This window comes from Gossypium hirsutum, chromosome A05 (genome assembly GCF_007990345.1).
Source record: "Gossypium hirsutum isolate 1008001.06 chromosome A05, Gossypium_hirsutum_v2.1, whole genome shotgun sequence".
NCBI classification, from domain to species: Eukaryota; Viridiplantae; Streptophyta; class Magnoliopsida; order Malvales; family Malvaceae; genus Gossypium; species Gossypium hirsutum.
Window position 1 is genome coordinate 53,154,278 of NC_053428.1, and position 16,539 is coordinate 53,170,816.

General features: G+C 33.1%; 1 protein-coding gene across 2 annotated transcripts; it reads right to left on the reverse strand.

The window, feature by feature from the left end:
• Nucleotides 1-871: 871 nt before the first annotated feature.
• On the reverse strand, nt 872-3,588 carry LOC107957230 (lipase). Of its 2 annotated transcripts, XM_041112478.1 has the most exons (9): nt 3,484-3,588; nt 2,977-3,133; nt 2,773-2,867; nt 2,562-2,665; nt 2,273-2,373; nt 2,084-2,187; nt 1,520-1,957; nt 1,306-1,437; nt 872-1,222 (listed from the first exon to the last, which is right to left on the reverse strand). In XM_041112478.1, exons 1-9 carry the CDS (start codon nt 3,507-3,509, stop codon nt 1,066-1,068), a joined length of 1,314 nt encoding a protein of 437 aa, XP_040968412.1. In that variant the 5' UTR covers nt 3,510-3,588; the 3' UTR covers nt 872-1,065. The 2 variants fall into 2 exon arrangements, with proteins under 2 accessions (XP_040968412.1, XP_016748175.2); XM_016892686.2 differs by having other exon boundaries at nt 2,977-3,500.
• Between the last annotated feature and the right edge of the window lie 12,951 nt (nt 3,589-16,539).

Below are 16,539 nucleotides of genomic sequence, written 5' to 3' on the forward strand. Positions count from 1 at the left end.
TGTTTCATTCTTATATATATATTACTATACCTTATATACACTTTTCATCAACCCAACCCTATTTGTTGAATTTTTAAATTCCACTGGCAGTATGCCAAAATTTTTTTTTCCATTTTTTAATACAATGACATTAGAGTTTAACTTTACAATTTGGTTAAAAAAATCATTTGTAATATTTAAAAAAATAAACACATGTCAATTTTTTAAAATTATTTATGAAATTAAAAAAAATACATTACCAGCATATTAAAAAATTACCATATAATTTTTTAGTTTTTAATTTTTTTTTAAAGTATTATTATTCACTCTTTTACTCCACAAGCAATATCAAGAATCTTTCATATGTATTTAATTAATATTTTAAAAAATAAAAATAAATAAATAAGACTTGACAAATCAACAATTTTTACTTCGAATGTATCAAATAGTAATCCCTTTTATATACAAATTAAAGATACGTGATTCTTTCTTATCTCTAATAAGTTCGTTTAATATCTAGAATATGATTTATATATTTAAATTAAAATTTTAAAAAATATTTAATAATTTTCATATATTGTAATATTAATAAATTTAAAAATTATTTAAATTTATTTATTTTAAACTTCCCCCAATAATTTTTTTTTTACAATTATACAAAACACTTGAAATTATCCCTTTTTTTTCAACATCATTTTCCAAAAGTATATTTTTTTCAAACCTAATTTTTAAAAAACACTTTGTAACGGTACTAAACTAACCTTTAAGCACATTTATATGAGAATGTGCTCTCTAAAATGGATCCAACTTTTGTTAAGATAAAACATTGATTCTAAGTCCCTCACATAGCTTTAGCTACGAAATACTGAATCAGCATAAGCAAAATAAGGAATAAAGAATGGAAATATTACAATTAATGGTGGTGGTGAAGAAAACATACTGAGAACCTCAACAATGATTTCTTCTTTTTACCAGTCATGGGCTTACAAGAGCTGGAGACAAATAAAATGTTTTGTCACTAAGTTTGTAAGTCTTGTTCCTAAAAAAGAATGTTATCTGCAACCCTCTAAAATGCTTAACAAGCATTCATGGAGCTTCATTGGGTAAAGTTTGTGAAGTCTTCCTAAAAATATGTTTTCTGCAACGCTCAAAAATGTTGTCGTACATAAGATCAAACTGAACACCTGCCCTTTCTCTATTCAATATGAACAATATGTGATCTGCCTCTACAATCTTGTAATACCTGCCATTTTTCATTATACAATTGCATATATGTCAAGCTCATGCTATTAGTAATGGAATGAAAATCAAATGAGTGATACAAACCATATGCCTGGCTGCAAAGGTTGGCAATCGGAATCATTCACAATGGAACAGCTTGGGTGTTCTATCGGGAGACGAGGGTGAGTCATGGATATCGTATTAAGTGCTCCATCATTGTCCTGCCAATCCTCGTCCCTGCAAATACCAACATGTTTTCGAAATTAAAGCCTTGGGCAATGCAATCAACTTCAAGCAACAAGATGAAGCTAATGTATACCGGTAGCCTTTATATGGCGGAGGAACATCTGTAGGATATCGATATAGGCTCATCTGTAGAACTCGCATAAAAAGCATAGGGTGAATACCAAGAATGCCAGAAGGAACTGTGACACCAAGGATCTTCCTTGTACGTTTTGTTGCATAGCTGAAATAGAACGTATTCGGAAAGGTTTGCATATTACTGTTCAGTTTTATTGATCCCTGAATCGTAAGGTCAGGAAGGATCCAATCTCCTGTAGCCCAGGGACCTGCATTCCCCAAAAGGCAATCAACAAGACCCCAAAGACCTACTTTTCTCCATGACAAGTTAAAGTGATCGAACCCGAAATTGTAATAGGCCTTTAGCAAGGGGATGTCCAACCAATCATATATTATAACTCCTAAGCGGCATAGCTGCAGCAGACATAAAGGTTTCATATTTTGCCCATCTTCCGGCCTAAAAGTGATCAAAATCACAGCAACAATGAATCAGAAAACTCTCGACATGGCTGAGTTGAAGCAAGGATCCAAGGAACACAATATGAAATATCAAGCAAAGAAGATTATTTTAAAGGGAGCTTACAGCATGCCATCTAAATACGTTCTTGTAGTCCCATTGAAAGCCCCAGATAAGGCTGTTATGCTTAACACCCAATTCTCAGAAGTATTCTCATATCCCTCGAATGCCTAAGGAAAAAACACAATCGGCACTCGAACAAAGAAAAAGAATCTGTAAAAGATGACTCTACATACGAATCGGTAATGGACTAACCTTATCAGCAAGCATCTGCTGCAAGACACGCACAACCTGAGCACCAGCTGAATGGCCAACAAAGTGAATAGGGTGATCTTCATCCCATTGTGGGTAATGCCCTGTCATCCCAACATCACAGTACAATAATCAAACCAGTCTTACATGAACGTGGATCGATCCAGTGCAAAGAACGAATATCGAAACGTCATTTCTAGTAACAATGTTTTGTCAAAATGAAAACACACAAACAGAAAAAATAGATTAATAATAATAATCAATAAAAAAAAGGTGGGACATTTCAGCTTGCCTTGTTCATAAATTCGACCAAACCGAGAGTGGCCACAAGTCTTGCTATGTTGTTCACCATAATCAACTCTCCCACCTTTCAAATAATAGAACAATTCACGAGCCCTGAAAACCAAAACCCCATGACACTCTCAAAATTCCCATACCAACATACAAAATCAAACCTAAATGGACCTAAATTCAACCATTTAATCCGTAAACAATCAGCTCACCTATCATATATGCTGGTGAGAGACCCCAAATCAGGCACAAGAACCCTCTCATCTTTCTTTTCAGCCCCTCCAAAATATGAAAAGCTTCCGAATTTCTGCAAACAGAACCCACACCACATCATAAATTCTGCTTCAACTAAAAAAAAAAGAAAAAACCATGTTAATGAACACCAAAAAGAAAAAAGAAAAGGAAGACAAACATACTCCTTTGCCAAATCCAAAAATGCCATGAACCAAAACAATAGGAGGCAGATCATCAACAGTAGACTTATTGGGATCTTGCTTTTTCACCTCTAAACTTACATTAGACTTGAAAACACATTCACTCAAAGCCTGTGAAAGGTCCGCAGCAACAGCAGTGCTGTACACATAAAACCCATATAAAAGATGAACCACCGAGCTAATAAACAGCTCAGCTAATTGAAAAGAAGAAATACACCATCTTATCATCTTCTACCAAAAATAAAATAAAAAAACCCAAAAGATTAAAATCCCAGACGATTCGCCTCCAATTTCTTGTTCTACAAAGAAACAATGGAGGCTTTCCTCTGGGTAAGATATGACCCTTATATGCTGCTACCGTTGAAAAGGGGGGCAGATGAAAGAGGTTACCAATTTTTTTTTCTGTTGTATGATTTTGGGTTTTTGGTTTTGATTATAGATTGCTTCTGGGTTTCAAAGTTTGAAAATGGTTTTACCACAAATTGTTACCTATATTTTTCCACAATTCCAAACATACAGAAGAGATACCAATAAGAAGACTCAGTGTTGATGGAGCCCACAACCAGTCTTCGCCCCTCTCAGATTTCCACACATATCTCGTTTTCCAGGTGGAATGGCCCCCTAATTATTATACAAAACCCACCCCAAAAATGAATATCACCATTATTTTTATATTTTTTAAAGCATTTTAAAATGGCACAATAATATTTTTGTGCTTCTAATTTTATAAAAAATTTATTTTAGCATTCTATTTATTTTTACTCTTTTTTTGAGTCCTTAAATTTGTACTTTTTTATCAAATCATCTCAAAATATAAAAAAATTAACTTTTGTTATGTTTGTTGATTTATGTGAATTATTGGTAAATCATCATTTAATTAATTTTTTAAAATTTTAAAATATTTAAAAAATATTTTTTTAAATATTTATACTTTGTTAATAATTTTAATGATTTTTAATTTTTTAAAATAATGTTTATATTTTTTAATTTTTAAAATTTTTAAAAATTAATTAAATGCTTATATATTACAATCTACTTCTATACTACATTAACAAAATTAAAAACATTAATTTTTTTATTTATTTTAAGATAATTTGATAAATATATATAATCTAAAAGAACAAATAAAGGAATAAAATAACTAAAATGTGAAATAAATCATTATTTCTTTATATTCAATGCACTGATTTAAAGGGTCCATAGATTCGCTCATTAAAGAAAAGTCTACATGGTTTTGATGGGCGGTGGTAAATCAAAATTATGAATGATTTCATACCATTTTACTGAAAAAAAAATTCTTTATCTCAATGAAATTCATTAATAATATAATAAATTTTAGAATTAAGATATTGTTTATATCTATTTTATAATTTATCAAAATTATTTCTTTTGAGATAAGTAAGTGTTTTTATTAATAATATTTTTTTTCAAGGTTTAAACTTATATTCTCTCATTAAAGATGTAATAGGTTTTACTATTATATCCGATACTTATTATATCAATTTATAATTGTTAGTGATTTAGAGATTACAATAAAATAAGATGAGATGGTTGTTTTCAACTAATTTGACCTTTGACTCGATATTATACACGTATAGTTAAATTGTCTCTCTTCGAATTTTATTTAATATTGTAACTTTAATTTTGATTTTTTTATCCTAATTCATTTTTGAAATTTTATATTATATTAGCTTTTACAAAACTAAGAAATTATGACAAAATATATGAAATAAAATAAATAAAAACATTTTTAAAATTTAAATATATGTTATGAATTACTTTAAAGTTATGAATTTATGATTAAAAGTATATAAAAATATTTATAAAATTAAATAAATAAACATTTTGAAATTTTTAAAAAGGATTTTCAAAATTTCTCAAAATATTTTTTATTTAAATAAAATTCTCTCACTATAAAATTTAAGAAAACATAAACCACTAAATATCATCTTATTAACTTTAATGTATATATATATATTTATTTAGTACATTATAAGTGGAATTTTTATATTTCTTGTATTAAGGATTTGACAAGTATCCTATAACATATAAGAGTATAATAAAATATTAAAAATATATAATTGAAAATTAAAAATTAATTATATAAATAATAAATATTAATAAAATATTTATCTCTTTTTCGAATTACATACCTCAATGTGTATTAAATAATAACTATTTTCATTACATGGAATTTCAGTAATTAGAAAATAATATAAATATAATATTTTAAAAATCTAGAAAACTTGCATCCAAAGGGATTCGGAAATGTGTCATTACTATTAAAAGCAATAAAATTGGGAGAGGTGGCAGTGATGGATTGGTAAAAATAGATTGCGGAAGAAAGAATCAAATAAAATATGAAAAAGAAGATTGAGTTTTAGGGAAATTAAAGGAGTATTCTAGGGAGAATCAAATAAAATATGAAAAAGAAGACTGAGTTTTAGGGAAATTAAAGGAGTATTCTAGGGAGTTGGCGAGAGTTGTCAAGATAGGTGTGCTGGACCAAAGCTGGAAGCTTTCGTCTCGTCCCACCTGTAATGCCTTATCCATATTAAATCCATGTCCACTCAGCCTTCCAAACCACGCCCGTTTCACCAAATGTGTCCTTCACACGCTCCCGCCTTGTAAACCTGCGGATTTAATTCCCAATTTGGCTTCTTCTTCTTCTTCTTCTTCTTCTTCTTCTTCTTCTTCTTCTTCTTTCACTTTCTAGATAAAATAAGTCCTTTTTATTATTTAATAGTAAATTATCTTGGTAATCAATTGAACCGCCTTGCCGAAGTCCACAATAAGAGTTTGTCATTCAACGTCCTCCGTCTGAAAGTTGACCTTTTTTTCACCATCAATTATTCATGCTTTTTCATTATACGTTAAATTAGACATATAAGTCATTTTTAAAAAAAATTAGGGAAATGGAATATTTTTAAGAGAGAATAAAAAAGTATGTCTAGTTAGACATACTTTTCCCCAACAGTCAAATTTAACCGCTTTTTTGAATATTAATCATGTAATGTTAAAAGAATTTAAAAGGGGGACAACAATTTTTACTTATAAATACCCTCAATTTTTTTTTTCACTCACATCCTATCTTCTTAGTTCTTTCTAATCTTTTAACTCTCTCAATTCTCTTAATTTTTTCAAGTTCTTGTTCTAATTTTTTTTATATTTTCATTTAAAAATATATTTTTTAAATATTTTGTATTTTATTCATTCAAATTAAGTTTTCACGAATGAAAACTTCTCTTATTCGTTTCAACAAAAATCACACTTCTGCCACTCAGGTAGTAATGGTAAGATAAAAATTTAATTTTTATTATTTTTTATTAAGTTAAATTTATTTTTAAATTTAAAATAATTTTTCATTATAAAAATACGGATGATCGTGTTTTGGAGGGGTTCATACATAATTCGGTAAAGACTCCAATCACTGAAATTCGTGGTTACTTGCAAGAGGCAGGATTCTTGCATACGTGTCGTATTCCCAGAGGTTGCAAACTCGATCCTAAACTCATCAATGTGTTGGTGGAAAGATGGAGGCCCGAGACGCACACTTTTCATCCTCCATGTGACGAGTGTACAATCACACTAGAAGACGTGACATTACAACTCGATCTGCCAATGGATAGACTAGTCATCATGAGAGCAATGATCGTTCCCAGTAAAGAGGATCTCTGTGCGGCATTATTGGGGAAGGTCCCGAACAAGTTTAAAGGTGGCCAAATATCGATGAATTGGTTGGAGAAAATTTTCCAAAAGCTTCATCCGCACCCGACCAAAGTCCTCAAAGAACAATACACCCAAGCATTCATCCTTCAGTTTATCGGGGGCATTTTAATGCCCAATAAATCTTGAAATTTGGTGCACGTAAGGTGGCTAATACACCTAGTAGACTTTAAAAAATGCAAATAACTGAGTTAGGGATTAGTCGTGTTGGCCACATTATACCGGGAGTTGTGTCGGGTCACAGAACTAGATAAGATGTTAGTCGGTGGTTGCCTACTCCTGTTACAATCGTGGGCTAGGAGACAACTATTATTTTTACGTCCCGAGTGAACTACTCATATATGTTTTCATTGGTGACAAGGCAAAAATCATTTATTAATAAATATGTAGTTTGTACAGTAAATGTTTTTATTTATTATTTGTTTGAATTAACATATCGCTTTTACAGGTAGAACCATGGGCCAAGTTACGTAGGACTACTTGAGGAGCTAAAAGGTATTAGGTTGCTGTTAGACCAACGCTTGGAAGCCGATGTTAGTTACTTATTCTTTCAAACCTATATTAGTTACATAATGATTTGTAAAATAAAATTTCATACATAATGAAATTTACAATTGTGCATTTCAGTTTGAATAGATGTCATACGCCGACACCGATATAATATATTGCATCTCTCTAGAAGTATTGGCCAATTAGGGGATGTGGGATGCAAAAGTGTCATTGATAGTGTATGTGATGGTGGAAATTTATGAATTGAACCGGGTGATGCGGTAGTTTGTATTGGAAACAAATTTTGTAGTCACCACGATAAATGAAAGAGCTACGCAAGGTGGACATGCGGGGGAAAAACAACGAGGATTGGCGAGAAGTTCATAATGACTACATAGAGGTTTGGGATCATAGGATAAAATTCTCACCCATCCACGAACCATTTTTCTCAACAGACACGACAGCCTATTTGAAGTACTTATTGTGGTTCAAAGTCGCCAACAAGTCGTATCTGCTATCAGTAGATGCAAGGAGTAGGCAACTTCGTTAGAAGAGGGAATGACGATCGCCCCAGTAACAGTGTAGGGCTAGACACAGTCACACGATGGGTTCGTCATCAGCTCCGCCCAAAGAAGTGTCACCTATGTCTACACAATATTCCGATCAGTTCACTCCACTTATTCCTATTCATTTCACAAAACTCATGTTTTTTTCATAAGCATTGCACTACACACCACCGCCACACGTGCTCGATTCTTCTATTCCCACAAGTACATATTTCGAGACACTAACGTCCCCTAAATTTTATACCCCCATGCTAACCCAAATGTCTGACCAAATGTCGTCGCATGCACCATCACCAATGATGATAGTGATACAAACGCTGATTCAGCAATTGATGTCAATGCCGATGCCCAAGTCAATGTTGATGTATCCAGGTTTTATGGCACCTTTTGGTTACACGTCGATAGTGACACAAACACCACCGGCATCATTATTTTATCGGGGTGGGTCATCAACGTAATTGCTTACCAGTAGAGTGGAGCATACACGATTAGAGGCTAAAATGAGACTGCACTCGAACATAGAGGAAGGTGAAGATGAACACGGTAATGACAGTGGTGACAGAGATGAGTAAGAGGGAAGTGGTGAAGGCAATGATGATGAGGACGATGGCAGCGATCAAGTTTATAGGCCCGCATCTCCTGTTGTGCGTAGAAATCCTTCTTGCGTTCGTCGTCCACTGCCCTATGACACATATTCTCCCCGACAACAAGATTAATGTATTTTTTTATTACTACTGAGATATAAATATATATGATATAAATAAAAAAACCATAAATTTTCATTCCAACACTATATTTGTCTTCGTTACATTCTAACGTGAGTTACGCGTAACTTAATAACAAATAACAAATTTAGAACACCAGAATAATGAAAGCATTATAATGAATATATTCTCTGAAAGAAAATAATGTTATCGACGTTGAGGCCCCAAAGTACCTCTCACAACAGAACATATTGCTTTCATATGCCCTGAGTTTCTACAGTACCTACATAACCTCTGTTAACCATCCCTCTCTCGAATATCCATATTATTCCATATCTAGGTGATATTCAGATGACCTTTCGGGACACGGTGTAGGTTCATGTTTGGTGCCAACTCGTACCGCGGGTGGACACTAGCAGCCATGTACTCTCATATAGGATAAGTGGGAATTCAGGACTCCATAATGTAATGCGTGTACTCAATTCATAGGTTTCCACTGTCGGGAATGTGCCCGTATTGTAGTAAACATGTAACTGTTTTCAATTTATTTGAACAATAAATAAATAAATAAAGTTAATTTTACATTTTACTATTTTATCTTTTATAGCGAAATCGTGACAAGAAAATATTAGCTTATTGACTGTCTAAAGTTCAAATTGAATATAAGTGGCATTGTAAAAAATATTTATATTGCGAGAAAGACAACTTACTTCAGTAAGTAATCTAAATGAGTTTGTAACCCCAAAAAAGAATCAAAGTGAGCATTTGATTCAAATACTAAGAAGGATTATTATGTTGTCTACAATTCCAATTGGGGAGATGGCTAGTCTTGGCTATCGGAACAGTTAACTCCATGAGTAGAGACATATATATATTTATTGGTAGAATGATATATTGGATTGGACTCAAGATGAATTAATTCTGAATCCATTTGTGAATTAATTCACTTGTGACGTTCATTGTGTGATTTACCTAAATCTTGAGTTAGTCATTGACCATGTGTATGCAACTCATGTGCTTTGATATAAGTGGAAGCTTATGCTCTAAAGATGATCTAGCCTATAACCAGTATGTTGGGTACATGAAGTGGATATGGCATGGATTTATTAACAACAGTGGGATTCATATCTCAATTAAAGAGTTAATGATATCCTCTTATTGGCATTGTGGATTGATAAATATGGAATATGGTCATGGGTTGCTTGTTCTTGAATAAGCAATTTATCATAGTCATTTGTTGATAGTGATCATATTAATCACTAAGAAGACACAATGGTGACAATAAGATAAAATAGGATTATTGAGTGAACGGATTTAACTCAAAGGAATTACGGATATCGTATGAAGGTAACAAACACATGATGAGGTCATTAGACAAAGCATATAAATGAATTGCTTTTGCAAAATAGTATACAATAAGAAGTTTTTTTTCAATCATGGTACGTCTTGTGAAGTGACTCTATGATTAATTAATTGCAAATTATCAGAACGATGCTTCTAGACATAATTGCAATCATTAGAGCCTAATTGTATATGTTCGATTGGTCCCTCCACTAGCTCAATAAAAGCTCAACCGGAATGCATTTGAATCAGAAGAAAATACTACGACTTTGGGAATAACTTAATTGAGTCAATTTATTTGATGTAAAATTAAATTAGATGGTCATGAGAATTGTTCAACTAGAGAAATTGATTAAAAAATTTTCTTGAAAAATTAATTTAGAAAATCTAAGTAATTTTTGGAAAAATTAATTTTGATCAAGTAAAATTAAATGAATCAAATTAATTAAAATTAATATGATATTTTTAGAAGTTAATTTTCAAGTCAAACAATTAGCCCAATAGGTAATTGAACTTGAAAATTAGACATGAGATCGTAAATTGGGCCTGGGAGCCCAAAATCAAGATTAAGACCCAAAAACTGGTCAAATTGGGCCCAATATGTGAAACCAAGCTGATGATCCAATCGGTGGCTAGACTGGACCGACCCGAACCAAATTTGTAACACCCCTTACTCGTATCCTACGCCAGGAAAGGGTTTGAGGCATTACCAGTCTTAAACATAAGCAAACATACAGAAACAGGATACAAAATTTAATTCAAATTCATATCATTCAAACACATGCATAACGTCCCTTACATCGGCCTTGGAGGCCCAAAACATGCATTGAAAATAGTTCGGGAATAAACCAAGGACTTTGAAGAACTCTGGGAAAACTTAGAAAATTTTTCATGTAACAGGGTCACACGTCCGTGTGGACATAAGGACACGCCCGTGTCCTCAAGCCGTGTAACTCTCTGTTTATGACGTCATCAAACAAAATGAACCACACGACCAAGCCATACGCCTGTGTGCTAGGCCGTGTGACAAATTAAATTCTCGCAAATTAAGTGCAAACTTCCCCCCCATTGACACATGCCCATGTCTCTAGGCCGTGTACTCCACATGGATGAGACACACAGCCGTGTCTCTACCCGTGCGGCCAACACTTAGGCTATTTTCCAAGCCTTTTGTTACCCTTAATCCCTCACATACTTAAACACATCACAAGCACATAACATAACATAGCATCAGTTTAATGATTAATCTTCCTTTATTAAGACTCAATTATTGCATTTGCATGTCATCATATATGTGATCCTTACACTCATATTATACCAAATTTAAACACACCAATTCACATTCATTTAGCCTTGTCATTTTGATGACTATTTACCTTAATACTTTGATGATCCATTTACTAATTAATCTCAACTTAATCATCAAGCATTCTTATTCAAGGCATTGTTCTTCTATTACCACATCACACATTAATACCATGGTTATGACCACTTCGATTGGTCATAATGCATTCATCAAGTACACATATAAATATACCATGACACTATCCATTCTTAGCAAAAAAGTATGACCACATCACAAGGAATTAGCACATAGCATGGATAAGTAAGCTTACAAACCCATAACCAATATAAACTACATCTCATGGCTATATACAATGAGTCAACATAGAGCCAACATCTTTTGCCAAATCATAAGAACACATATCATAATAACTAAGCCTCTATACATGCCATTCACTCGAAAACATTTAATACTTTCAATACCTCAAATTGATAATCTGATAGTGTGATGCTACCTCCGACGATCTCCAACCCCAAGCCAAACCTAAAAACACTAAAAGAAATGGAAAGGAGGGAGTAAGCTTTAAAGCTTAGTAAACCCGCATGAAAATAATAAGCATTTCATTGACATGCATTTATCAACTTCATCAACATGTTCTAGTAATTACTAATTATTCGATTATAAAGTTCGTTCTTTTTAAGACCATAATCATAGCTTATCGTACTTAGGTTTTGGTCAAGCAATCATAATCCCTTCATGAGTATACATCTCAACATATGTACTACAAATGCATATTACTTATGTGTATTCATTTTTCTCAAGTCATATAGCTTGACATCATTCAATGGATCACATCCTTAAAGAATAAACACATCGTGTTTCAAGTCACATTGATCTAAAAGTCTTACGCATGTTCAACAATCGAATTCATCACATATTTATTCCTCATGAATATAGATTTATACTTACATGGTCATCGTAGTAATCATTCTCATAAGCATAACTTCCTTGTAAACATTCTTACCACATAGTCATCACATCTCATGGTATTCTCATGAGTTCGAGGTACATACCTGTGCCACTTGCACAAAATAGCTTACTTTTTCATCTTGATACAATCATAATGATTACACATTGAGCTTCTCTTGAACTACCCGTTGAACACTTGGAATACTATCGGATACATCAGAATCTTGCACCTAAGTTCCTCATCGCAGCCAATGCTACTTCATACCTTATATCAGATGTTTCTCACTCTCGAGCTACTCACGGGTCTGTTCATACAGGCTGTCAGGTATCCGCAACACATGTCGGACTACCTCGCCATCAATAGAATATACGAGACCAGTACCCGAACGCCAAAACATGTGTCATATATATATCACGAACTCAGACCACAACTCAATGAGTTCAGATGTCACATATATCATGAACTCGGACACAACTCAATGAGTTCAGATTACATAATTCCTAGTGACATGTCACTCGTATATTAAAATATTCCTAAGGTTCAAATAGGATTCTTCGACACCACATTTTCGTTGAGCTTGCTCGTAATGTCAAGTTTAATACTCATAGCACCAATCACATACTCATGGAATAAACAAAGCATCATTCATAATAAAAAAATGTAAGCATTTAAACACATGGTACAACATCACATTAATTATATATATACTTACCATACATGCAAATCAAGCATTTAAAGTATAGTACATGTTGCATTATTTCCAAATGAACTTACTTTCTTGTCTTTGACGTATTCATCGAGATTATCCATTAACTTTCCAATATTTACGTATTCAATCATTACGTAACATATAATCGATATTTGGATTATCAAATATTTCATGATATATGCCACTATCACGCACAAAACATCATAATCGTATATTTCATCACAACCTAATTAACATACCAATTTAGGTTTCAATCACAAACAATGATGACATTTTCGTAGGAACTTACTCTTCGAATCCTCGTCTAGTACATCCGTATAACCAATCATACAATTTATGTAATAATATATAAGCATTAAAATTCAAACATAACATTGCATTATTAGTATCACACGAACTTACCTCAAATCTAAAAGCGGCTATTTACTCTGATTTAGTCCATAACCTCATTTTTTTCCTAATCTAAGCTCGAATTTCATTTTTTTTCTTGGTCTAACAAATCAAATATAACTCATTTAGCACTCACATTATTTAAATCGGTCCAAAAGTCATATTTTAGAAAATTTATAATTTTACCCCTAAACTTTTTCATATTTACACTTTAGTCCTTAGGCTCGTAAAATGAAATGTATACATTTTCTTTGTTACTCAAGCCTAGCTGATTCATATTCCTTCTCATAACAGCCCACATTTTTCTTTATTACACATTTTTACTACTCACTTTTTACACCTTTTACAAACAAGTCCTTTTTAGGTGTTTTCATGCAAAATCACTTAGTAAAAGATGTTAAACACACATCAAACTTTCATATTCTTCCATTAATCATCAAAACACACGCATGTCATGCATGGTTCAATTTTTAAACATGAACCCTACTTCAAAATATGAGAAGAAATAGATAGATCATGCTACAAGGACTTAAAAAATGTAAAGAACATAAAAAACAGGGCTTAGATGCACTTACTATTGAGCTTGGAAGCTTGAAAACCCTAGCCATGGTGTCATCCTTGGTTCACATGGCCATGGGGGAGAAAAGATGAGCAATTTGGCTTTTATTTTGTCTTTTAGTCCATTTAATCACTAAATGACCAAATTACCCCTAAAGCCTTTCTTTGAAATTTTTACCAAGCATGTCCATTTTTGTCCAAATTTTTAGAACTTGGTAAAATTACTATTTAAGGACCTCTAATTAATAATCCAATGCAATTTCATGCTTGAAGCTTCTAGAACACAAGTTTTACAACTTATCCAATTTAGTCCTTAAAATCCAATTGAACACTTTTCACATAAAATTTCTTCATGAAATTTTCACACAATCATGCAAACATATCATAGACCTTATAATGCTCATAAAATAATTATTCCTATTTCAGATTTGTGGTCTTGAAACCACTGTTCTGACTAGGCCCTAATTTAGGATGTTACAAAATTTACAGGAGCCAAACTGGCTCGGGGTACTGTAAGGGTGTTGCACCTGCACCACCAGACACAGCGATACCGGTGCCTGCTACGATGGCGTCATGGTGGCTGGCGGCGGTTGGTCATCGATGGTTAAGCATTGAAAGAGTTACACTTTTACTGGAATTCTACAGGATAATTTGATTTTAGATTAATTATTCCACAAAAATATTATTTTAATAGTTTAATATTTTATTTTATTTAATACTTATCTGAATATTATTTTATTAATTTAATATTAACTTTAATCTAATATTTATTTTGTTAACTATTATATTAATTTAATATTAAAGTGATTATGTTTAATTATAGTTGGACTCTCTAAACTTTCCTTTTATAAAGAGAGTCTTGGGTCATATTTGCACGCACTTAAATTCAAGAGAAAATGGTAGAGAGAAAGTTTTCTAAAGAGATTATTCCAGAAAATTTCTAGAGATATTTTTATGATTTACAACTTGACCCAAAATTTTTTAGAAATTACAAAATTACCCCACTAGTAATTTTTGTGAAGATTCTTCTAATTCGAAATTAGCCCACACTCGGCAGATATGAGCTTGAGCAGAGAAGGCTACTAGTTCAAAGCGCTTATCCTAGACGAAAAAAAAGGTACATTTTGATTAAGTGTTTATCACTTTAGATATCACAACCAAGATCTTGTTTTAGAAAAAAAATTAAACTATGGTTTTTTCCTAAATTTATTTTCCACTGTGTTTCCTAACCTTGTTTTTCCAACACCCACATGCGGCAATTACATGTGCGTATGGGAACTGAAGTGCTTAGAACCTCCTACAATCGCAAGTCCCTCCTGTTAGTTGACATGATATGATGCCCCTAACATGTTCTAGTCTGGCCTAGCATACTACGTGACTTAATATTCCAGGTTCTAACGTGAGTGGCACACTACATACATAGTGTTTGCTCTCTCCATATTTTGTCTGATTTATTTCATTACATCCTCGCACCAAGTATGGCCGCCCACTATCTGTCCAAAGTACGTCGTCGCCCTTTTTGGAAACAAGGTAGCCAAGCGAAAGTATGTTTCTTTCACAACTTAGGTTATCGAAAAATAACGTGTCCTCTTTAGTACAGAATTGATACACTCGACTACTTTTGACATTATGTGCCTATACTATAAACTTCCGTCATACAATTGTGTCAACTATTCAAATGGTATGCTTGCTAGATACACCGCACCGTAGCTGTTAATAGCACCCAAGTTCAACATTTCATGAAAACGATGTTAGAAAAGCTCATAACTAGTCGAGATAAACATACCAATTAATGCAAACAACGAATAAAATAGGGTACACCATGACTGTGCAAGTAGTGCCAACTATGTAATAGCTCATTCTCAGTGTAGTCGAAGTAGTAATTTCAGGGCCACAAATTCGACATCAAAAAATTTATTTTTATTATTATTTTATGGTCTGCAGTAGGTTAGTAGTGTTGTGCAAAAATTTCGTGAAGAAATTTTATCGTTTGCATACTTAATTTGATAAAAAGGACTAAATTACGTAAAGTGCAAAACTAGTGTTCTATTAGGAAAAAGTGTCAATTTGATATGAAATTGAAACATGAGAGGCCTTAAGTGGTAAATCAACCATTAAAATTAGTAGTGGACAAGTTTGGACAATATTAATGGGATTTGGTAATGTTATATAAGTAAATAAATAATTAAATAACAAAATAAATAAAATAAAATAAAAACCAAATAATTCATGTAAATTACTTTTCATTAACTGTGATCATTCAAAACGTCCCTTAATTGGACCCTCGAGGCCCAATACGAGCATTAGAAATGGGTCGAGACTTAATCAGAACCTCTAAGAATTTTTCGCGACATTTCAAAAATTTTTCCAAGGTGCAGGGTTCACACGCCCGTGTGACCCTAGGACACGCCCGTGCTGGAGGCCGTGTTCGACCCCATGTAACTCTCTAACTTGTGCACACGGCCAAGCCACATGCCCGTGTACTAGGCTGTGTGGTTAATTAATTCATTTCGAATTTAGGTACAGGTTTCACAAGGCCAAGATACACGCCCATGTTCTAGGCCGTGTAGCACACATGACTGAGACACACGCACGTGTCTCTGCCCATGTCTCTATCCGTGTGCTCAATTCTGAGAATTTTGTCTCAAAATTAAGGTGCAGGGGATACACGGCCTAACTACACTCCCATGTACTCAGCCGTGTGTCACACACGGCCTAGACACACGCCCGTGTGTCTACCCATGTGGACAAAATAAAACCATTTTCTAGCCTCATTTGTCACCCAAATTCACCATTTTTCCTGCACC

Bases quoted from the DNA above. Each gene is read 5' to 3' on its own strand.
- LOC107957230 (XM_016892686.2), bottom strand. From the start codon at position 3,222: ATGATAAGATGGTGTATTTCTTCTTTTCAATTAGCTGAGCTGTTTATT. The intron at 1,958-2,083 runs GTAAGCTCCCTT...GATCACTTTTAG, and splicing joins ACGTATTTAGATGGCATGCT to GCCGGAAGATGGGCAAAATA. The intron at 1,223-1,305 runs GTTTGTATCACT...GAAAAATGGCAG, and splicing joins CCTTTGCAGCCAGGCATATG to GTATTACAAGATTGTAGAGG.